We start from the raw sequence: 21,264 nt of genomic DNA on the forward strand, positions 1-21,264 counted from the left end.
GGAAAAGTGTCACCCCTGAATACTCCCGAAAGACCACACCTAAGCAATCTGATGAGTGTCAGCCGTTGAGAAAGGGCTCAGAGAACAAGGTGCTAAATGTTATGAAAGACAATAAGACAAATACATTTAGATTAAAATATACATATAAATATAAAAATTGTATACATGGAACGGCATGGCGAGCTGGATGATAATTCAAAGTGATTCAAATTTCTTCACGTATTCAGGGAGAAAAGCATACATATGGTGCCTGGGAAAGGGCCTTTCTCGAAAACAGGAGAAAGATGAGGGGCATCTTCAAAAAATGTAGGTCTCCAAGCAACACTCAAAAATACCTGGACATAACTTATATCTTCTCCCAGAGCTCTACCAGGTAGGCATCATGTCTGGGAACCAGACGCGACCCAAATGCTTCGACACCTCCCAGTGGATATCATCCAGCCCATAGCGGTGATCTGGAACCAGTACCTCCTCCATGATGGATAGCTGCGTCAGCCTGTCTCCACACATCTTGACAAACTCCACAAAGGCGCTGCAGGACACTTCGCACTCTCCCAAGCCGATGGCCGACAGCTGCGTGCAGTGCTGGGCGATGCGGATCAGCTCTTCATCCAGCGGCCGCAGCCCGTTGGCGCACACCACCAGCTCGACCAGACGCGGGCAGGTGAGCCCGACGCGGCCCAGCACGTCTTTACTGACAGAGCGGCCAAAGTACAGATGCGTGACAGGGATTTCATCGCGGAAGAAAGGGCCAAACTCATCCTCATAGAGGAAGAAGTACATGACTAGATTAAATTTAGGAGAGTGGTTCACCATGGCGTCCCAGCTGCTCTTATTGATGGTGTGGAACTGTCGGCCAGGATTCTCACTAATCACGTCGATGCGAAGGTGCTCAAGGTGAACGTGCTTCTCCGAGGAGAGGGCGATGAGAAGTTCATCACTCAGCAAATGGTAGTTGAGAGCCAGTTCTCTCAGGCCGTGGCACTGATCAGCCACACACAGGATGCCTGGGACAGAGAGGAAAGTAAAGTCAAGCACAGTAAAGTAAAGTAAAGTAAAGTAAAGTAAAGGAGTAAAGGAGACTATAGAGCTACACGGCCTGTTTAAGGCGGAGGACAGACAAAAAAGATGAAGCAATATCGGCCGACACTGTTCTGTCTCCCTGTAGCTTTCAGACTTACAGCTGATTTTATTGTAACATTTAGGAACAGTGATTTATTGAAAAAAAATATCTATCAATCTAAAATATAAATACCACCTTCCATCTACATTCATGTCTTCTAAGTCACCTCTGCCCAATTAACTCTGCTAATAAAAGTGCTTTAATATACAAGTCCAGCTACTAAAAACATCACGGGGGGGGGACAGATGTTCAGTGTCAGCTATAATTTCTCTTACCAATAATTAGTCAATCATTATTAACCATTAAGATCCCTAATCTCTATCATTCCTTCTATTTGTCAGTACCTGCAGGTGAAACATGAGGGCAACTGCTCATTTTCAGCAGTTTGAGGGTGTCTCTGTTATTGGCCACCAGGACTTTGAGGGAGGGGTCGTCCACCGGTGTGTCATCGATCTTCAGGGAGGACAGGGATTTGGAGTTAACAAAAACCACTGTCAGAGCTGAGATGAAGTGAGACTGTTGACCAGAGCAAAAGAGAGGAACACTTAGTCACCCCTTGTCTTTAGTGAACATGGTAGCTCTAAAGTTTTATTTACCAAGACATTTGACATACAGACGTAGCTAGCAACTGCCATCTAGTTCCACTGTACATATGCATTACTGCCCTTTCATTTCACACTACTCTGGGTGTATGTGCATCCTTAAACTGGTGAATTGGTGAGTTACATCTTTACAGTATGTTACAGTTCAGAGAAGCTCATGTTTGAGTGCTGAAACCCTGATAAAGAAAATGTTGTAATGCTGTTGTAATTGTAACAGTAATCTAAAACTTGTGGCATCAGGTGACTGTTAAGACAATGTAGCGTCTAAGCTTTGCCTGCAGATAAAGACAATAACAGAAATAATTATCTTGCTGAGGCTGACCCTGGGCAGCTCCATGAAGCTGGGCCTGGCTGTGGAGATGAGCCCCAATGTTTTCAAAGAACAATGCACGAGCTGAGAGAGGATGTCGCACGCTGCCTCTGCAGACTCTCTGCTGCTGTCCACCTGAGCAGCACGGAGAGAGAAAATGAAAACCCAGAGACACTTTAACTTGAACAGAGCGCAAGAATTCCCATCACTGCACACTTTTCTTCATCACTTGGATCATACCTTAAAGCTGACATACTGCAGGTGGTTGGAGTGCCTTTTGATGATCTGTTTGATGAGGTCTGGGTGTGTGGCCTTCAGGGAGGAGCTGGCTGGCTGGCTCAACTCGAACTCAAAGCACCGCCACAGCTCTGGCATGTGAAAAGCCTGGTTCCAGCCCCGGCATACCTGTTGTGACACCAAAAAAAATCCAAATCTGATTCAAGTCATCTGTCTCTTTCAGAAATATTCCTTATTTGGTTAAGCTTAAGGACCATAACTTTAGTTATTCAAAACTGACAAAACGAAAGATGATTCAAGTTTTCCTCAACCTACATAATAACATATTAAAACGAACAAAATGTGACTCACAGGAGAGAAAAAGAAACAATTAATTTTCCCTGGCCTTCACTCCAGCACATATTTCAAGAGTACACTTGTTGGGACAGAAAAACACCAGGTATGAGTGTGTGTTTGTCCCTCCCTGGTTCATTGTTAACAAAAGCTATATTGCATTTATTTTGCAGCCTGCCTCGTTATTTCAAGCAGACCAGGATAAATACTGCAGTCTTAAATAAGATAAGAAATGACGTATGACAGTCCTGCATCAAAGCTAGGAGTCACCCTATTTAACAGGTATGACTAGTGAGTTCTTACAAGCCACCATCTGACCATTTGGATTGAAAAGAAAAAGTTGCTTGTTAGCCCTCCCGTGTAGTGACTGATGGCTCATTATTACATGGGTACCTGAGAAGCGTAAGCCCTATCCAGTAGAGGCAGGTACTGGAAGATGTGGAGCAGGATCTCCTGTGGCAGACACTCCCAGCGGGCTCCCTCCTCCTCCATATCTTTCTCCCTCCTCTGCTTGCGGGACCGTTTAAGAGTCTCCCGAGACCCAGCGCTGGTGCCACCTCCGTCCTCCTGCTCATTCCCTGGCAGACCTCGTTTCATCCTGGGTAAACAAAATCCAGATGGTTGGGCTGAGTTAACTTAATGGGGAAAGGAACTCTTGATTAGCAGTATTATTTATGCAGGGCCTCTTCATCACCAGACCTGACGTGCTTGGCAGACTAAATGTTATACCATTCATCCTACATTTAACAAGCTTGCAGTTCATGTCTGGTAGGTTGATGCATGCTGACACATATTGAGTATATATCAGTGAAATGATACATGGTTGTAGAGCTGCAACTATTTTCATTATCAGTCAATCTATCAATTATTTCTTGGCGTAATTCAATTCACAATTATGTGAAACAGAGTAAAGCGGCAAATCCTCACATTTGTGACGCTGTGACCAAAAAATGTTCTGACTTCATGACAATTAACAGAATTGTTACTCGTTAATTAGACTAATCAATTAATCATTAAAGCACTACAGGTTTGCTGCGTGAAAACCCAGTCTCTACATATTAACACTTATCAATGGCATAATATCTTTTATATGACATGCTATTTGCTATCAAAATTAACACAAATCAGATTTCTCCCACAATAATGGCTGAAACAAGTATTGACACCAATATTTTTTAAGCCAATGCCAATTATCTGGTATTTGTGTGTGTGTGTCATATATTCTGCTGAGGTATCTATTCTTTATCTCTTTTATTTGGCCATTGTTATTTAATTCACTGGATTAGCCAGAAACTGACAGTCCTGTCAAGTTGTTTTGTCCTTTAACTGTTTCTCTATTGGTTTTCCACAATGTGCTATATCACAATATATATCAATATCACAATATAGCATTACATATACCATGACAGATTTGTATATCTTCCACTCATTCTACCAGCTTTTAAAAAGCAACATTAATACTGTTTTTAGCATGTCTAATAATTTGCTTATTATATCAGTATTAGTCATACTGATATGATGCAGTGCGTGTTTATTTGAACAAGTACCAGATCATGCACGCAAAAATGATAATGGTCAGTATTTTGGAAGACAGTCCTCTGATCATTGTGGTGTTTACTTTCTGAGTGTTTCCCAGACCCAGAGAGTGTCAATAACAAGATGTATTTCCACTGGTTCTGCTCACCCAACAACGAAAACATTGTAAAAGGACACGCCTCCCTCTGCCTCAACCAACACCACAGTCTGGTGTACTATCCATAAGCTAAAAGTTAGCTTCAGCTCGCAAAAACTGCCTTCAGTTGCACCTTTTTGCAAATAAATGGCGTGGTGTTGGCGACATTTAATGACAAAACAGGTGGTTACTTTACAACAAAAACACGTCAAGCTAACGCTAACCAAGACGAAAGTTAGCTTAGCCGAACCGAGCGTTTCATCTTACTACCGTACTTAGCGAACAAGTTGTAGTTAATAGAGTTACATTTGGAAAAAAGTTTTCAGAAGTTATCGACCCATTCCTCTTACCTGGCTTTCACCTCCGTCGGCTGATTATCAGAAAAGGCGATCACTCAACTTCAACCGGGACCGACACAAGAAAACTGCGTTCTAGCTGGACGACCGATCACACACATTGGACCATAGGACAGCACGGTGTGTAGGAAAGTTAGCAAACACTGACTAGAAGCTCATAAATCTAGTTTTTCAACCGTATATTCGTTTTTCGAGCGCCTGACCTAATTTCGCTCCACCACAACTCTACTTCAGTAGTTTGCCTGTCAGCTAAAGATGGCGCTTGTATTGTTATGACGAGCAGAGTCAGTGGGCTGGCCGGCCTGCAGTTACATTGACGTGTCGGCAGGGGGAGTCATTTAACTCAGCTGGAGGTATTCCCCATAACATTTGATTTAACTGTTTTTCAGGTTACAACAGCGGTGGAAGAAGTACTCAGGTCGAAGTAGAAGTAGTAATACCACAGTATAAAAATACTGTACAAGTAAAGGTTCTGCATTCAAAATCTTACTTAAGTAAACGTTCAAAAGTATTAGCATCAAAAGTATCAAAGGTACTCCTGCAGAATGACCCATTTCAGAATAAACAGTCTACAAAAACATACCCAAAAGAGATACGCTGTACACTACACTACAAGGACTACATGCCAAAGAGTCTCTGATGAAACATTTGTTTTACTTTAAAATATGACAATATGATTACCAAAATATGCCAAATATGTAGGCCCATTAATGGAATTAACAAAAGATTAAGAATGACATCAATGAAAAGATTAAGTAAAAGATGAGACAACATTCACATTACAACAATGACACTCCACAATATTATGAAAACACTATATACAGTTATACACATACATTATATACATATGTACATCAGATTTTGGGAGAAGGAGTTCAGCCTACATCAGGAGTTCTGGACTCAAAGTAGCTGCTACACCTCAGGTCAGGACAAGCTGAGAGCTGTGGTCTCACAGATGAAGTGCCTTTTGCCACCACAAACAATATCATCCCAGGAGTTTAACCAGTCCTCCTGTCCAATGCGTCTCGGCGGGACAATGGCAACACAGTCCTGTCCTGCCTGGTCTTTGTCCCACGAGGCTATGGCGTTGTTTGGCTCTAGATGCATCCAGTAAATTACATCAGACTGAATTCTGTTGCCGTTGACCCAGAAGAAGGTGTCCTCCTTCACCATGTCCTGCAACCCGATCCACGCTGAATGAAAGTTTTCTTGAGGGTGCTGCTGTACAAACTGAAAAGTCAAGTTGGTCAAGAACGCCTGGTCTTCAGCATTCAAAACAACAGCCAGGTCAGCCCCCATGTCAAGGCACTCCCTGCGAGCGTCTTCCCACTTCTGTGTTTCCGGGGACAGGAAGAAGCAGCGTGAAGAATGCTCGGCCCAGCTGGGAAGGCAACGTGAACACTGCAGAGTTCTTTTGTTGCAGAAACTCCAGAGGAAGGACAGCTTGTTGGAGAACAGGATTGAACGTTGAAGTTCATTTTCTGCGTCCAGCTGCATGGAGGTTTGCCGTTCTGTGTTTAACAGCAGGTGCAACTGTTTGATTTCTGCAGACTTCACGGTGATGATGTGCAATGATCCCTTCAGATGCAGGTTCACTTGTCTGTTCTCCTCTTCCACAAGTTTACAGTTTTCCAGGGTTGAATTTAGAAACATGCGCAGCTCTTTGTTCTCCACTTGCAACTGTGTTTTTTCTTGCAACAGGTTCTTCAAGAGCAGGCTCAGCTGTGTCTTTTCTTGGGACATGTTCTTCAAGAGCAGGCTCAGGTGGGTTTTTTCTTGCAATGTGTTCTTCAACAGCAGGTTCCGGTTAGTCTTTTCTAGAGACATGTTCTTCAAGAGCAGGCTCAGGTTTGTCTTTTCTAGGGACATGTTCTTCAAGAGCAGGCTCAGGTGCGTTTTTTCTTGCAACAGGTTCTTCAAGAGCAGGCTCAGGTTTGTCTTTTCTAGGGACATGTTCTTCAAGAGCAGGCTCAGGTGGGTTTTTTCTTGGGACATGTTCTTCGAGAGCAGGCCCAGCTGTGTCTTTTCTTGGGACATGTTCTTCAAGAGCAGGCTCAGGTTTGTCTTTTCTAGGGACATGTTCTTCAAGAGCAGGCTCAGCTGTATCTTTTCTTGCAACGTGTTCTTCAAGAGCAGGCTCAGCTGTGTCTTTTCTTGGGACATGTTCTTCAAGAGCAGGCTCAGCTGTGTCTTTTCTTGCAATGTGTTCTTTAAGAGCAGGCTCAGCTGTGTCTTTTCTTGGGACATGTTCTTCAAGAGCAGGCTCAGGTGGGTTTTTTCTTGCAATGTGTTCTTCAACAGCAGGTTCCGGTTAGTCTTTTCTAGAGACATGTTCTTCAAGAGCAGGCTCAGGTGCGTTTTTTCTTGCAATGTGTTCTTCAAGAGCAGGCTCAGGTTTGTCTTTTCTAGGGACATGTTCTTCAAGAGCAGGCTCAGGTGGGTTTTTTCTTGCAACAGGTTCTTCAAGAGCAGGCTCAGGTTTGTCTTTTCTAGGGACATGTTCTTCAAGAGCAGGCTCAGGTGGGTTTTTTCTTGGGACATGTTCTTCGAGAGCAGGCCCAGCTGTGTCTTTTCTTGGGACATGTTCTTCAAGAGCAGGCTCAGGTTTGTCTTTTCTAGGGACATGTTCTTCAAGAGCAGGCTCAGCTGTATCTTTTCTTGCAACGTGTTCTTCAAGAGCAGGCTCAGCTGTGTCTTTTCTTGGGACATGTTCTTCAAGAGCAGGCTCAGCTGTGTCTTTTCTTGCAATGTGTTCTTTAAGAGCAGGCTCAGATGGGTTTTTTCTTGGGACATGTTCTTCAAGAGCAGGCTCAGCTGTGTCTTTTCTTGGGACATGTTCTTCAAGAGCAGGCTCAGGTTTGTCTTTTCCTGGGACGTGTTCTTCAAGAGCAGGCTCAGGTTTGTCTTTTCCTGGGACGTGTTCTTCAAGAGCAGGCCAAGCTGTGTCTTTTCAGCAGACAACAAGGTGTAGTTGTGCAGTGTTGCATTTACAAGCAGCTTCAGTTGTCCACATTCACTTCCAAGTAAGGTGAAGTTTGATGAGTTCAGAAGTTGTCTCAGCTGATTGTTTTCTATTTGCAAGTGCTTGATGTTGTTCCACGCACTAAATAGGACACTGGTCACACCACAAAAAAGCACCATCAAAATCCCAAACAAAATAGCTTGCCAATTGGATCGCAGCCTTTTCATTAGATTTTTTTGAGTCTCTCCTCTGTCCATTTCATCTTGAATTATACTAACTATAATATCTTCCGGTTCCTCACCAGAATGTCCACATGCAAGACTAAGGACAAAAAAAGAAAGAAAAGGGATCAAGAGATGTTACTGTAAACAAGAGATTCTAAAAGCACACTGTTGGGTAAATACCACATTTAAAAAGTTGTCTTTATGAATTCACAAAAGAATTGTATGTTTTCAAAATGCACATATCTTCATGATTATCAGCTTCTTATAATTTGCTAGTCCCCTGCAGTCACCAGGCAAGCCACCTGTGATGCCATTCCTCACCTAAACTGATGGGACTTCAATATATTTGCCCATTAGATTGGTTCATAAGTCACCATACATACATTTTTTATGAAATTAATATATGTTGATGTGTAAAATAATATATGGTTTTAAACATATGATAATATATGGTTGTAACATTTGTTACATAATTCTTTACTCCAACTGAGCTACATCACTCAAGTAGCTGGTCAATATTATCACCCAATATAGCTAACTACACACCCAGATTACCTAAAACTACATTATTAGTTAAATCCAAAACAAATATTAATTGCATGCAAACAGACAGAAACGACTCTAACATCTAACTTATGTTATTACCTCATGTCTGTCATTTCTTCTTTTCATGTGTCAGAGGTTTTCCTCCTGATTTTTGTTGTAGTGGCTACGGTCCTGTTTTTCACGAGCTGGTACTTGTGTATCTAGTTCTGAAATTGTCAAACGTTTTAAATGAAAACTTGATTTTTGCCCTAATGTTGCCATAGTAATCTTCTATGCACTGGAATCACCGATTTAGATTTAGCGTTATTCACTTAAGTAAATTGTTACTCTGATTTGTTTTTTACTTTTAGTGAAAGTGAGAAAGCGGAAGCAGGCGTCGGGAGAGTTTTAATATCGGGGGGGGGGAGACACCTCTGATATGCTACAGTAGCTTCGGTGGTGGCGCCGCTCGCTTCTGGCAGCGCTGTTAGCAATTAGCTTAGCTTAGTCGGCATGCGGCAGCCAGAAGAGGAACTCCGGCGCCCAGCCTTGAGCAAGTACCTCCCGCACACATTTCACAACCACCATACACGCTTCTATGGCAGAGGGCGTCTGCAGTACTTCTGGCTTTAAAATGTTGCCACTAAAGATTAAACTTTTTGCAAGTCTTTTCTACGGCCCGTCTGTGGTGCTTGTTTATCATGATGTGAGCCGTGAACCCAGCTTGCAAGACGTTAGCAGTGGTGGAAAGTAGCTTGCTAGCTAGCTAGCTAACTAAGTACATTGACTCAAGTCCAAAATTGAGGTACTTGTACTTTACTTAGTATAATAGTATATTAATTTCATACTACTTTATTCTTCTCCCATATAATTACGTGGGAAATTATGTTTTTTTTTACCCAACTATAATGATTTGACAGCCTTAGTTCTTAACAGATTGAGATTTTACAAAAACATGAGTTTATGAATTTAGAATTGATGTAACTTAAACTACCCAATAGTAACTACACCATCTACTACAGTAAAATGCTGTAATAATCATATCATATGTAATAGTTTAACACTCACAGGGGACATTTGTTCTGAATTTTGAATGAGTAATTGTAATCATTTTTTGCTGTCACAATTAAGCCCACAGGACCTTCATTGTCAAGTTATTATCAGAGAGGAAAACACAAGACTCTGTCTAACAATAATCATGCCAAAATACACATGGGAATCACGTTTAGGTGTGAAATGTGAAATTTAGACTCCATGAGTTGATATACAGTTTCATGTTTATTAAAATGGGACGGATTTACAGTTTGTACACCCCATCCACATTGGCATTGATTTAGAAAGCAACAAACAAGTACAAATGCAGTATATACATACCAGTATACAGTACATATATTTATAAAATACAATAGCATTTTATTTCAGACAACTGTACTGTATTTTTTAAATTATTTGAATTATGGTTAGGAGGCCTTTTAAGCAAGCTACACTTAAACTGTTCAGACAGAAAGATGCTGTGCATAAGCTGTGAATTTCTGTCATGGAAAGTGAGTCAAGCCCACCGTATCTACAATATTCAGATCTCCATGTTAGAAAAATAGTCCCATGTTTGCACAGAGTTCCCTAAAGAAACGGGTTGCAGTTACAGAAGGCTAGCATCAACAGCACAGGCACCAGAGAAACAAGCAAAAACCCACAACAGTGATGTGTTTAAGAAAGTTGGACAATTTTAAATGAGTTAAAAATAAACAACTGAGGAGATACACTTCTCTGTTCTTTTGGTTTTTGCTTCTGTTGTGTTACTCAAAAACTGGCAACACTTTTAGTCCAAATTATAGTCCATGGAGGCTTGACTCTGGGAATATGGACTGATTTTCTCTTTTTCAGAACTAGTTTGGATGAAAATTGTATACAGAACTTGTAGTGTGGAAAGGGTAAGGATTCATTTTCACTTCTTCTGATCTTAGAGAAGTTACAACCGTCAAAGTTGCTTTTTTTGTTAATCACTGTACATCTGTATGGGCATCTTCAATGAGACAGCAGTGCCATCTCCAGGGTGAGGGAAAACATGGAGGTACACAAGGATTTAACTTCATAGAGTGTGTATTGTGTGTTCAGCAGATTTACAAAACCTTGTTTAGTTTTTGTCAGGGTTTTCTCTCATTCCTCCATGATGAAATTCATGCGTCTTCTGCCACCTCAGATAACACCATTTTTCACACTGAAATAGTGAACATGAACCACACAGCAAAGCATCACCTCCAGCAGATATTTAGGAATATGTCCCTGATTGTGACTGCTTATAATTTAGCTACACAAACACATTATGCACCTGCCATTAATTGCATCAATCTGGCCAACATTTATGAGGTCCAACCAGCACTTTATTGTTGTCTGACACATATACGACATTTGGAAAGCACTAAAAGCTGTGATGACAAGCCTATAAAGAGTTTTAGGGCTTCACTGTGATAGAATATGGCTGACTTCAGTTTCTTTCCATTTTTGACAGTGGGGGCCATGACGAAAAGGTTAAAGCCATAACTCCAGCACTGTGGGGGAGTCAGTTAAGAAAGCTGAGCTGTATCAATCCACATGTATCAAGTTGTTCTTCATCAAAGCCATGGATTTTGTTTTCTCACAATGTCCAAATATTAAAAAACGGTTCAGGAGTTATATGCAGTGGAATATCATGCATTATGAGACAAGCATTTTCGTTGACAGTCATTCCTTACTTTCGTTCTTTCATTTCCATCATGTTTCACCTGTGGTACGTCCCATTAGTTTTAAACATTGTGCACATTACTGCCATCTTGTGGTCAAATACTTTTCTACAGCTTAAATATAAATGGACATCTTTTGGACCAGCTGTAAGCTGTGAAAAACTGAATTCCCCACAGATAGTAATAATGAAGATGAATTACAATTATCTCACCATATTCCTGTTACTTAATTGACATGTTTGGAACGAATCACCTCCTTGCCCCTCCTGAAGACTTGAGCCAAATTTCATGTCAGAATAAATAAGTCTTTGCGTGGCCCTCCTTTTCATTATTTAAGTTTGCCATCAGCACATTTTGATAGAGACTGACTTTTGTTTTGTGTTGCTGGAAGCATCACTGTATGTGAGAGAAACAGAATGGATCTATGGTGGCAGGCAGGTAGTGAAGATCCCTCTTGATTTATTTCATGTTACTCAAAACCAAAAAAAAAAAAATGTATGAAGCTTGATTTCACATGATTTGATGATACTCTACATATCTGCCACTGAGCCATAACATGTTTCACAATGTGTCTATTGACATATTCTCAATAAAGATTATTTGAGTTTTAGGTGGTCAATCTTGATGGAGTTTGAGTATTGACTCCCCAGTTACACTTATTGATGATTAGTGGAGCAATGCAAGATTTCATGTAGTGTTTTATACTGTTGTTTCTCCACAGATACACTGAGACAAGGCCTCTAACCTTGATAACAGGATATTCAAAATCTAATGGGTTTGGATCAAATTGCTGCTGGCAAGTCACAGACTGAAACATCCAGTGCCCTTAAGGGGGAACATAAAGCAGCGGTGAGAGCTGATCTCGGAGAGAGAGAGAGAGAAAAAGACAGACATAGAAGACTCTGTTTCAATCAGTACTGATGAGTCTTTGTAGTATTTCACATTAAAACCCAACACTGCAATGTGCAAGTTAGGACAATATTAACACAATACCCATATGAGGTGATTAGACCAGAAGAGAGAGTGGTAAGAGTGGTAGTGCATGCTTCAGAAATATTTGCAACAGGTTTCAAATATTGTGTGTTCTGTAGTTCAAGCAGTTTGTTAAATTCAGGTTTAAAACTGTTCAAGCAAAGACAAAGGTCGCTACAGCACTGAACCCACAGATAAGCACAGGAGCATGTCTTTAAGTAGTTCTCTGTTTAAATGGATTAAAGGGCCGGGTGACTTAGCTGTTGTTTGTTACTTCTATAAAAACTTGCAGTCTGAAAGTGTGGTATAATTGCAGCACAGGAATAAAGAGATGAAATCATCCGTTTCTCACACACACACACACACACCTTTCTGTGTGTTTCTCATCAACTCCATAGCAGATCCTATGGCAATGGGTGTTCTGTGCTTATTGTTATCCCCACAGTCCTCAGCATGTCCCGCTTTAGTTTGGTGCCTCTGATCACAGATCACATGGTAGTTTGGAGGGTCAAGTCTCACGTATGGTTACTGCTATTAGTTAACTGTCTCTTTGTGGGAGAGTCTCTTACTCTCTGGGCGACACAGTGAGTGTGGACAGGCACTCCACCTGGCAGACACACCACGTCAGGCTCACTGAAGGTGTTGTGGCACAGGTGGCATCCCTTCTTTTCAGACACCAAGATTGGTTTCTTCCGCTCTTTCAGCTGTGGAGAAAATACAAGAAGAGAGCAGAGTTACAATGACTTAAAGCAGTAATGAGCACAAAGATAACACGCAGCAGATGTTAAAACGAAAATAGAATAATCAATTATATGCTTAAGACAATATATGCTAACCCCTCAGCAGGTGTTCATACTAACAGTATTTGTTCTTAGAGGTAATTGACAGGGATGCCCCAATTCTCCAATGTTATTTATTTTGTCCTTCGAGCCACTGGCCCAACAACTACATTTCACTGTAAACACAGGGCATGTTACTCTTTATGGACAATATAAATCACTCGCTCGCTAATGTGCTTTATCTTGTTATATATCTAGTTATATTTTCTTCATATATATTATATTTAGTTCACACAAAAGTTTCAATTTGGAAGACCAAGGTTCAGTTGAGGGCATCAAATCCCCCCATTTGAGAAGCTGCATTCCTGTCGACTAAATGACTAATCTTTGCAGCTCTACCTCAGTTGTTCATTTTTTGTTTAGTTTACTCAAGATAGCTCCATCTATTGAAGAAGTATTGAGAGAAATGTAACTTCACCAATACCTTTAAAACAAGTAGTCATTTCTGTTGCTATTATCATTATTATTGCTGTTAACCTTGGTGTCGTACCAAAGCCTGTAAAACCATACGTGTTTCTCACCCTGTCATGCAGCAGTTGGAGGTTTTCAGAGTGGGCTAGCCCCAGAGCGATCTGGGAGGTGCGGCAGGCATGCATATTGGCCCTGATAGCTCGACCCAGAAAGGGCCGCAGCAGCTGCAGTGACCAGCCCTCAGGGAGCATGCGCAGGACACGGACTGCATCGAACACCTCGCCGTGCCGATTCAGGAGGTCCACTGCCGCCATATCCAGGTCTCCACTGCCACCTCCTGCGGCTGTCTGGTTCCCGTCTAGATACACTCCCAGCAGCAGGTGAAATAGCTGCTGTCTGTAAGCAGAATCCCGACAAGAAGAGGCCCACATACAGAAGGCCTCAGCAGAAGAGAAGTCTCTGAGCTTGTGCACCAATATGTGCAGTGCTTTATCGTGCTCCTCCAGTTTCCCATGTAGTGTTGCACGCTCCAGCAGCAGTTGTTCACAGTTCTCCATCTTACCTAAACAGCGTAGAAGGACATGAAACATAAAAGAGGTCAACACATTTTAAAGTCTTGAGAATCACACCTTGCTATCAAGGATTTTCCAGTCACCTCTACACCCACTGCATTCATGGTGCTACAGTCTGCCATACAATATGTGCTGAGTCCAAGATACAGTTATTGATTGTACTATGACAACATCATTAAAACTAAATAACTGAATATCTTCAAAGAGCTGCTTAGAATGCTGCAAAACAGCATTCATCAAAGTTTACACAAAAATAGAAAGATACATCTTAAAAATAAAACATTCAAGTGTAGTGGCATCTCCAGACTTGTGTCCCACCTAAAAGACACTGTACACGGTAAAGGTTTGACTCCCTGAGCAGGGCTTGGAGCCTCTCTCGAGCTCTGCTGAGCTGCTCTTCAGCTGTTGGCGACTCCGACAGCAACGACAAGACCCTCTCCAGGTACAACACAGCCAGGTGTGTGTGGAACTTCTCTTTCTGCATCCACAAACATGGAAGAAATCAATCAGAATTCAACAAACTTTCCATTAGGAAGGCGGTTAAATCCTCCAGAACAGTTATCCTAAAAAACTATGTTTACATTGATTGCAATATTGAGATTTTAATCTGAATAAGAAATGTATTAAGTGTTATTAAAGATAGCCTCAAAAGAACATAAAATAAGAAAGTGTTTGAGGTTGGATCTTAACAGCTACTGACACGCCCATGAGAAAGGCCCTTATTCCCCCAACTACTACATTGACAGTAACCAACTGTGGTTGTTACTGTGCAGCTTCAAATGTGAATTTGTGTAACTGTGTGAATGTGGAGCAGGGCACTCAAGGAAAAAAAGCATTGCTACACTAAGTGAAAATATGTATAACATTAATCCATCCATTTTCTCAAGTACTTATGGTGCAAGACTCCTGGGAGGAGCCAGGTAGAAATTGAGGGTGTAAATTGCCTTTAAAGGGAACCTAATTGACCTAGCCAACAGGTCAGTGCTAACCACTGAGCCGCTGTGTCTCATGTGACCAGCTTCATATTTACAATGTGGTCAGTAGTGAGACTGTTTCAGTCTATGTAAATGTTTCCATGATAATAAGGCAATTCAGTAGTTTGGAGAACTGATACTGCAGGGAAATTCCTACAACACTGACAACACAGCATCTCCAGGGCGAGCACAGGTTTTGTGTATCGCTCAAGGACACTTCGACAGAGCCAACCCAATACTAAGACCTGAACCAGGGACTTCCACACGGTCACATTTGTCATTAACAGCTGATAATTGTATCCTTTTGTTATACCTGTGTCCTTCTCTCCAGCACCAGGTGTTCCAAGTAGAGAAGCAGCGCCTGGCTGTGCTTTCCCAGGTAAGTGATGACATCATCAGAGTTCAATTCTGACTGATCTTCAACTGCAGGCCTCTTGGTAAAGATGTGGACACCTACCTGTGAACAAAAAAAAGAAGGGATAGGTTACCGCTTTAGCTCTACAACTTCATGTGAAATATTAGAAAATGATGTATAATATAAAATATATTAAAGACAAATAAAAAACAAAAAAGCACATTTAGTCTGTCTGCTTTTTCTATTCAAGCCACACATAAATGGAGTTGTATGCCGGAGCGCAATAAGAACTCAGTCCCTTCTTTTTATTCAAAGAGGAAGTGAAGAAATGGCTTGTGATCACTAGAAAGTCTCCAGCGATACTGACAGTCTTCTTTTATATTCATTTTGTGTATTAAATTGTCCAATGTTCAATGTGGGCTGTAGAGGATTGTTACTTGTTTTTACCACATATAACTACAGCACATGAGTTTATGTGTGCATTTTTAAAATTTTGATTTATATATTAAATAATCTTTGACTGACAGCACATTTACATTTACGAGGTAATTTAAAAAGTCCTGGTAACCTACAGTGGGATCCTTCCGCAGGGCCCAGTCTGCATACTTCCATACAAGGTCCAGATTGGAACAGGAGCAGAGAAAGTCCACAATGTACTCATAAAGGTCAGATCTTGTGGAGTCCTGCAGATCCCCATCTGCCACGCGAATCCACAACTGTCAGAAAAATAAAGAGCGAATACGTTAATTTCCTACACATCATGTTGGTGCCGATTCTTCTGTGAGAACTTATAATGGACTAATTTTAGGTGTGCAAACCTGAAGTGCTGCTGAATCCTGACCATTATAATGATAGAGCAGCCCAAGTGCAAAATATCTATGAGAGGGAGAAAGAAAAAAAAAAAGTGAATGAAGTAAAGTCTCTCCCTCAAGATTATATTTTTGTACAAAGTAATTAAACTGGCTTGTCTAAACTGGACACAGTAATAAAGCTTTACCAGGGTGGTAATTAACAGCAAGGGGCAAGGGTAAGTATTTACCCAACAAAGCCCCATCTCAGTCCATCCCGCCGGGAATTTGCTAATTTTGTCGCCGCAATAATTAATGAACATTATACTGATTCCCACAGTGTCCACAAGAGTGTTAATTTTTCTGCTAATTACCACAGTTTTAAACATGATATGACATGATCAAACTGAGACTACCAATTTACACTAATCACACACTCATGTAAAGATGACATTTAAGAAGTCCAGAGTGATATTTGTGTGTCCATTCCCATGAATGGACCCATGAAAATCACTGCATATTAACAAACAGTGCTGTTGTTGTTGTTAACCCTAACCCCTTTTCATGGGATTAATTACATTAACTTTAGTCTTAAAAATGAGCAACTCAAAACCAAAAATGATAGTATACACACTTGTGATATTTCTCCAGCCATGGGACGCTGTCTGCTAGTAGGCAGGCATTGTCTGAAGCCAGCAGGTCTAGAAGGCTGTCATGATCCTGCTCAGCATACAGCTTTAACAGTGCAGTGTCCACGTCCTCTCTGCAGCCGTTGGCCACCTCTGTGCTTCGTACCTGTGTGTGGAGGTAGAGAAAAACATTATGTAATATATCATTACAAGAACGTATGACAAGTGAACTCACTGCAAAATCCTGTGTAAATAAATCAGTTTTTACTGCATTTACCTCTCCCAAATAAGTGATCAGGAATTTCTTGCATCGCAGCACTTTTTCCTGGTCACCTTGTGCCAGGTGGTTGAGATCTGCAAACTCGTGGAGAGGGGGGTGGCAGCGTGTGAATGAAGAGGAAGCTGGCAGCAGCAATGGGTAGAGAGATATCAGCTCCCGCACGTCCAGCTGACCCTTCCTGCAAATGTAAAGACAGGGTCACAAGAAACTGCTAATGAGTGAGGCAATCAACAACTAAAAGCTCAGAAACTAGAGGAACTAGAAAACAATCGTCAAAATTTGTTAGCATTTTTTATAATAGAAAAGATTTATATTTTTTTCCATTTGCATGGCAGAAAAATGCACTGATCGATAATGAAAAATACATTTAAAAAGGTTTGAAGTGGATCCAGATTTAGACCAAAAAGAAATTCAGAATTCATCTGCCCATGGACAGACTTTCAAACAGGAAAACCCACAGGACTGAAACATAATCTCCTGGGCAGCGAAATCTGCAAAATCAGAGGTTCCCACTAAAGTTAGTGCAGAAACTCTTATGACTGTATACTTATGGGGAAGCAACTTTGGTCAGGAAACCAAAATTGGTTGTTCAGTGTCTTAGGTCTTAAGAAAGGTTATGTCTCCTGGAAATGTTTTTTTGCCATGGAAGAGAAGTTTCAGTCATAATGAATTGAACAAGCTATGAAAAGACAAAGATAGGAACTGGAAAACATAAATGGGATGACCTGAGGGGTTACACGATTGCTGTTCAAGGTGTAACAATTTATTCCAACAGTGATTTGATTTCAATTGATTTGATTTCATCTTGAATGACCACAACTCAATATGTACTGGTATGGTAAGGTCAGTAATAGCAGTTATATGGAAAAAAGAAACACTCTACTGCAATATTAATCACTAAAACATATTTATTGACGAGGTGACGCAGGGCTTTTCAAGGAAAACCTTTGGCATGAATGGTAATTGTTAGACTCAAGCTGCAGACAGTTCCCATGACAAAACAGAGCAGTTTAACAAAAGCTGGAAAATGATCACTGACTCAGACTCTTACCTGAAGTGTTCTTTTGCTTCGAGAAACTGAAGTTGGCCAAACTGTATGAAACCTGCCTGCTGGAGGATTCTTTTGTGCAAAATCTGTACATGCAGAAAGTGACAATATATGAGACAGTTGTGTTTTTTGGTTTAGAAAATACTGTCAACGTCATTCAGCTCAGATTATTAGTTTACATTGAGGACCTCGGTCCAGGCATAGTTATTACATTATCATCATTAGTGGTACCAGTATCATCGTGTGGCCATGAATCACACACAATGTCATATTTTCGACATATTTCAGCCATAAAGTCCAAACAACACATGGTTTGTTACCTGGAACTTGTCTTTGGGGATATTTTGCTGCGCTCCCTCTGTGAGGACGAGTGCCTCCTCCACTCTGTGACTGGCCAGTAAGTCCTGGATCTGCCTCTCCAGCGGCAGGGGTACCAGGACATACACTGCCTTTGTGGAAGCCAGAATGACCTTTCCTAAAACACACAGCACTCACAGGTGAGAACTTCAACACTCTCAAACAGCCACAAATACGCATAGTGATACCACAAATGTCTTGTTTATGAACAACCAACAGACTTCATATTAATCATGTGTCTTACACAATATCCACAAAACCCTCTGACAGAGTTTCGCTCTTCAGCGCATCAACTACAAAGAATGTGTGTTGCACTTGAGATCTCCCATGTACATTAGTCCAGAGCTTAACATCATTTCAGTTGCTTATTTTGGAAAGCTCCTTTGAGTAATATGTTTTATTCTAACACTGAGCTGGAAGATTTACTGTAATAGGAAAAGGTTTCTAGTGCTTCAGATTCCATTACAAATAAAGACCCCAGTGTTCAGCTCTACACAGCTTTCTGCTAAAAGGTTTTGGTTTCTCAGTCCAGGAAGCCAAAGCAATGACTCTGTCCATCCCTGGAATATTTAATAACCAAGGCCTGTTTCCCGGTTCCACTTTTCAGGGAATTGTTTTCCACCAAGGAAGCACTTGACAGTTAAAAGACACATGATTTCACTCATTTTTTTTTAATAATCTATATGGGATGGAGTCTGTTTACAGGTCTTGAGGAGTACTACTGCATATGTGGAAAAGCATTTTGTGACCTGCTGGAGGTCGAGTTGCATTGTGGGTAATGTAGGCACCATGTTTTGACAAGGAAGAATGTGTAGAAGAAGTAAAAGAAGATATCTCTGGTTCTGCTGAATCGATTTTGATCCTTGTTTTTGTTATTTATTTATGCTAAATTGGTATTGTTTAAACTCAGGTACATAAAAACAAACAAGTAGACCTGCAGGAGGCAGGACACCCGATGGGCTGTAATGCATAGAAAACATTAACTTTAAACATTAAACATTAAACTTCATATATCAGTCCTTCATCTTCTTCTTACATATTTTCACACAAGTGTTTATTATTATAGAAGCTTGCTGACCTTTATGATCAAATCTATTACAACCTAAATGAATAAAAATGCAAAAATGCATGGGCATCATGCCTAATTTCCCCCCAGGGATCAATGAAGTATTTCTGATTCTGATTCAATTAGATAATAAAGTTCTTTTGGTAAATAGGTGGTTTGATTAGATGACATGCCTTGAAAATCCTTAAGAAAGCAATATGTGAGGATACCTTCAAAGTCTTGCATAATGTGTCCATCTCTGAATGAAAGGGTCTGTTTTAGCTGTTGGTCCAACATGCTGTGGACGGTGATGAAACTCTCATCCAAAGCCACCACGTACGGAAAACACACAGCCGCACCAATCACGCTCTCCGACCAGTTGACTGGAGCCCGCTGGGATACCCCTTCTGCATTGGCAAACATTCCTGGAGAGGGACAGTTTTGAAGATAAAAAGGAATGTCACGCAAACTGTCACATAAGTGGCAGAAAATTGATGAAAAATAATTCATTCAAGTTTCCGCTGAAATTGACACTTGCCATTGTGAGTTGATGAGCTTACTAGCTACTGCAGCGAGCAGTTGTGACAGTGGGGCTTACTATAGGTCTGATGTGGCTGACGGAAACACCAGTGTCACTTGTAGTTTATGGATAATGTCTCCCGACTGCCCACAACCACATACAAAAATAATAAAAATGTTACCGTCTATGGCAGGCAGGAAAAAATATTATGACCTTTGTAAATTATGTTTAAGACTTTTTAATAAGTTAAGACTTTTTTTGAGGGAACTGAATTCCATGCTTTAAGAGTTTTAAAGACCTGCAGATACCCTGTTTTTGTCCCGACTTACCCAAACCACCAGGTGCTGCTAAGAGAAACTCCTCCCTGCCGATCCTCTTCACAATGGGTCTCCTCTCCTCCCTGTTGTAAGGGAAGAGGTCTTGGGATGCTCCTGTGTTGTAGTTCAGAATCATGTACTGTGTAGCGAGGGCCAGGCACAAAAAGTAACCGTCAAGACTGACAGCACAGGGCTGCTCAGGAGTGGTCACCTCTTTGACCAGCTGCACTCTGTCCTCATACACCATGTATATCTGCACTGTCCGACGCTTGGAAGAGAGCACACCCATTTCAACACAGAACGGATCACCATTCACCGGGTTCTCATTAATGCAGAACGCCGTCACACCTCTGATCTTGGCTCCACCTCCTGCCGCCGAGGGCACAGTCTCCAGGGTCACCATGTCGACGAGGAACACTATTCCATCGCAAAGCACTATCAGACGCTCCAAAGCGGAGGCAGCACGCAGCTCAGCAACTGGTTTCTTGAGGCCTAGATATTTGTGCAGCAGCTTCTGAGCTGAGTAACTCAGTTTCCCTTTGGAGGACGTGACCTCGTCCAGCAGGAAGTGGTGGATGAAGCAGTCATTGGTACCCATGTACAAGTGCTTTCCACAGCATTCAATGCACTCGATGTTGATGCGAGCCTTGTCGCCCATGAGGAGATCTCGCTCCACAGCGGGGACTAGCTCAAAGGCCTTCACACTCATCTCAGCCAAGGCATCTACACTAGATGATAGAAAACAGACAGGCATCAACAAAACTGCAGATAAATTACAATAATCAATGTCAGTACACTGAAAAACATTTTCTTATGATACATTATTCATTCACTGGCAATATGACTATTCATTAATAGGGTATACAGAGGCATGGGTGTGTCCCTCATCACAACAAACTCTGGATCGATTCTGCTTTCAGGAAGTTCAGGCTTTTGCTTGTTTCTGACTGATTTACCGCTAAATGCTGACGCACAGGAGTGTGAGCCTTAAAAATGCACACATTCCCATGAAAATTCCCAATATCTTAAGGTTTTTGCCCATTTTGCACAATTTTCTGATATTTTATAGCTCAAACAAAGAATCAACTATTTA

The 21,264-nt window shown here is 41.3% G+C and overlaps 2 protein-coding genes across 2 annotated transcripts; both read right to left on the reverse strand.

Annotated features, from left to right (window-relative positions):
• Positions 1 to 364: 364 nt before the first annotated feature.
• LOC139287465 (F-box/LRR-repeat protein 3-like) lies at positions 365 to 4,760 on the reverse strand. The gene is made up of 6 exons (XM_070908504.1): positions 4,628 to 4,760; positions 2,999 to 3,203; positions 2,276 to 2,440; positions 2,048 to 2,170; positions 1,468 to 1,639; positions 365 to 1,007 (listed from the first exon to the last, which is right to left on the reverse strand). The coding sequence occupies exons 2-6, from the start codon at positions 3,200 to 3,202 to the stop codon at positions 367 to 369; spliced, it is 1,305 nt and encodes a 434-aa protein (XP_070764605.1). The 5' UTR covers position 3,203; positions 4,628 to 4,760; the 3' UTR covers positions 365 to 366.
• Positions 4,761 to 12,290: 7,530 nt separating this feature from the next.
• Positions 12,291 to 20,880, reverse strand: tgfbrap1 (transforming growth factor, beta receptor associated protein 1). The gene is made up of 12 exons (XM_070908180.1): positions 20,184 to 20,880; positions 19,565 to 19,759; positions 18,253 to 18,407; positions 17,936 to 18,018; positions 16,882 to 17,062; positions 16,610 to 16,770; positions 16,006 to 16,063; positions 15,760 to 15,903; positions 15,146 to 15,289; positions 14,177 to 14,336; positions 13,397 to 13,848; positions 12,291 to 12,740 (listed from the first exon to the last, which is right to left on the reverse strand). Exons 1-12 carry the CDS (start codon positions 20,878 to 20,880, stop codon positions 12,552 to 12,554), a joined length of 2,619 nt encoding a protein of 872 aa, XP_070764281.1. The 3' UTR covers positions 12,291 to 12,551.
• Positions 20,881 to 21,264: the final 384 nt, after the last annotated feature.

This window comes from Enoplosus armatus, chromosome 1 (genome assembly GCF_043641665.1).
Source record: "Enoplosus armatus isolate fEnoArm2 chromosome 1, fEnoArm2.hap1, whole genome shotgun sequence".
Lineage (NCBI taxonomy): Eukaryota > Metazoa > Chordata > Actinopteri > Centrarchiformes > Enoplosidae > Enoplosus > Enoplosus armatus.

Bases quoted from the DNA above. Each gene is read 5' to 3' on its own strand.
- LOC139287465 (XM_070908504.1), bottom strand. From the start codon at position 3,202: ATGAAACGAGGTCTGCCAGGGAATGAGCAGGAGGACGGAGGTGGCACC. The intron at 2,171-2,275 runs GTATGATCCAAG...CGTGCTGCTCAG, and splicing joins TGCAGTATGTCAGCTTTAAG to GTGGACAGCAGCAGAGAGTC. The intron at 1,640-2,047 runs GTCAGCCTCAGC...TCTGGTCAACAG, and splicing joins GCTTCATGGAGCTGCCCAGG to TCTCACTTCATCTCAGCTCT.
- tgfbrap1 (XM_070908180.1), bottom strand. From the start codon at position 20,880: ATGAGTGTGAAGGCCTTTGAGCTAGTCCCCGCTGTGGAGCGAGATCTC. The intron at 16,064-16,609 runs GTGTGTATACTA...TCCCTCTCATAG, and splicing joins TGGCTGGAGAAATATCACAA to ATATTTTGCACTTGGGCTGC. The intron at 13,849-14,176 runs GTGGGACACAAG...TACGCTGTTTAG, and splicing joins CCGTGTACAGTGTCTTTTAG to GTAAGATGGAGAACTGTGAA.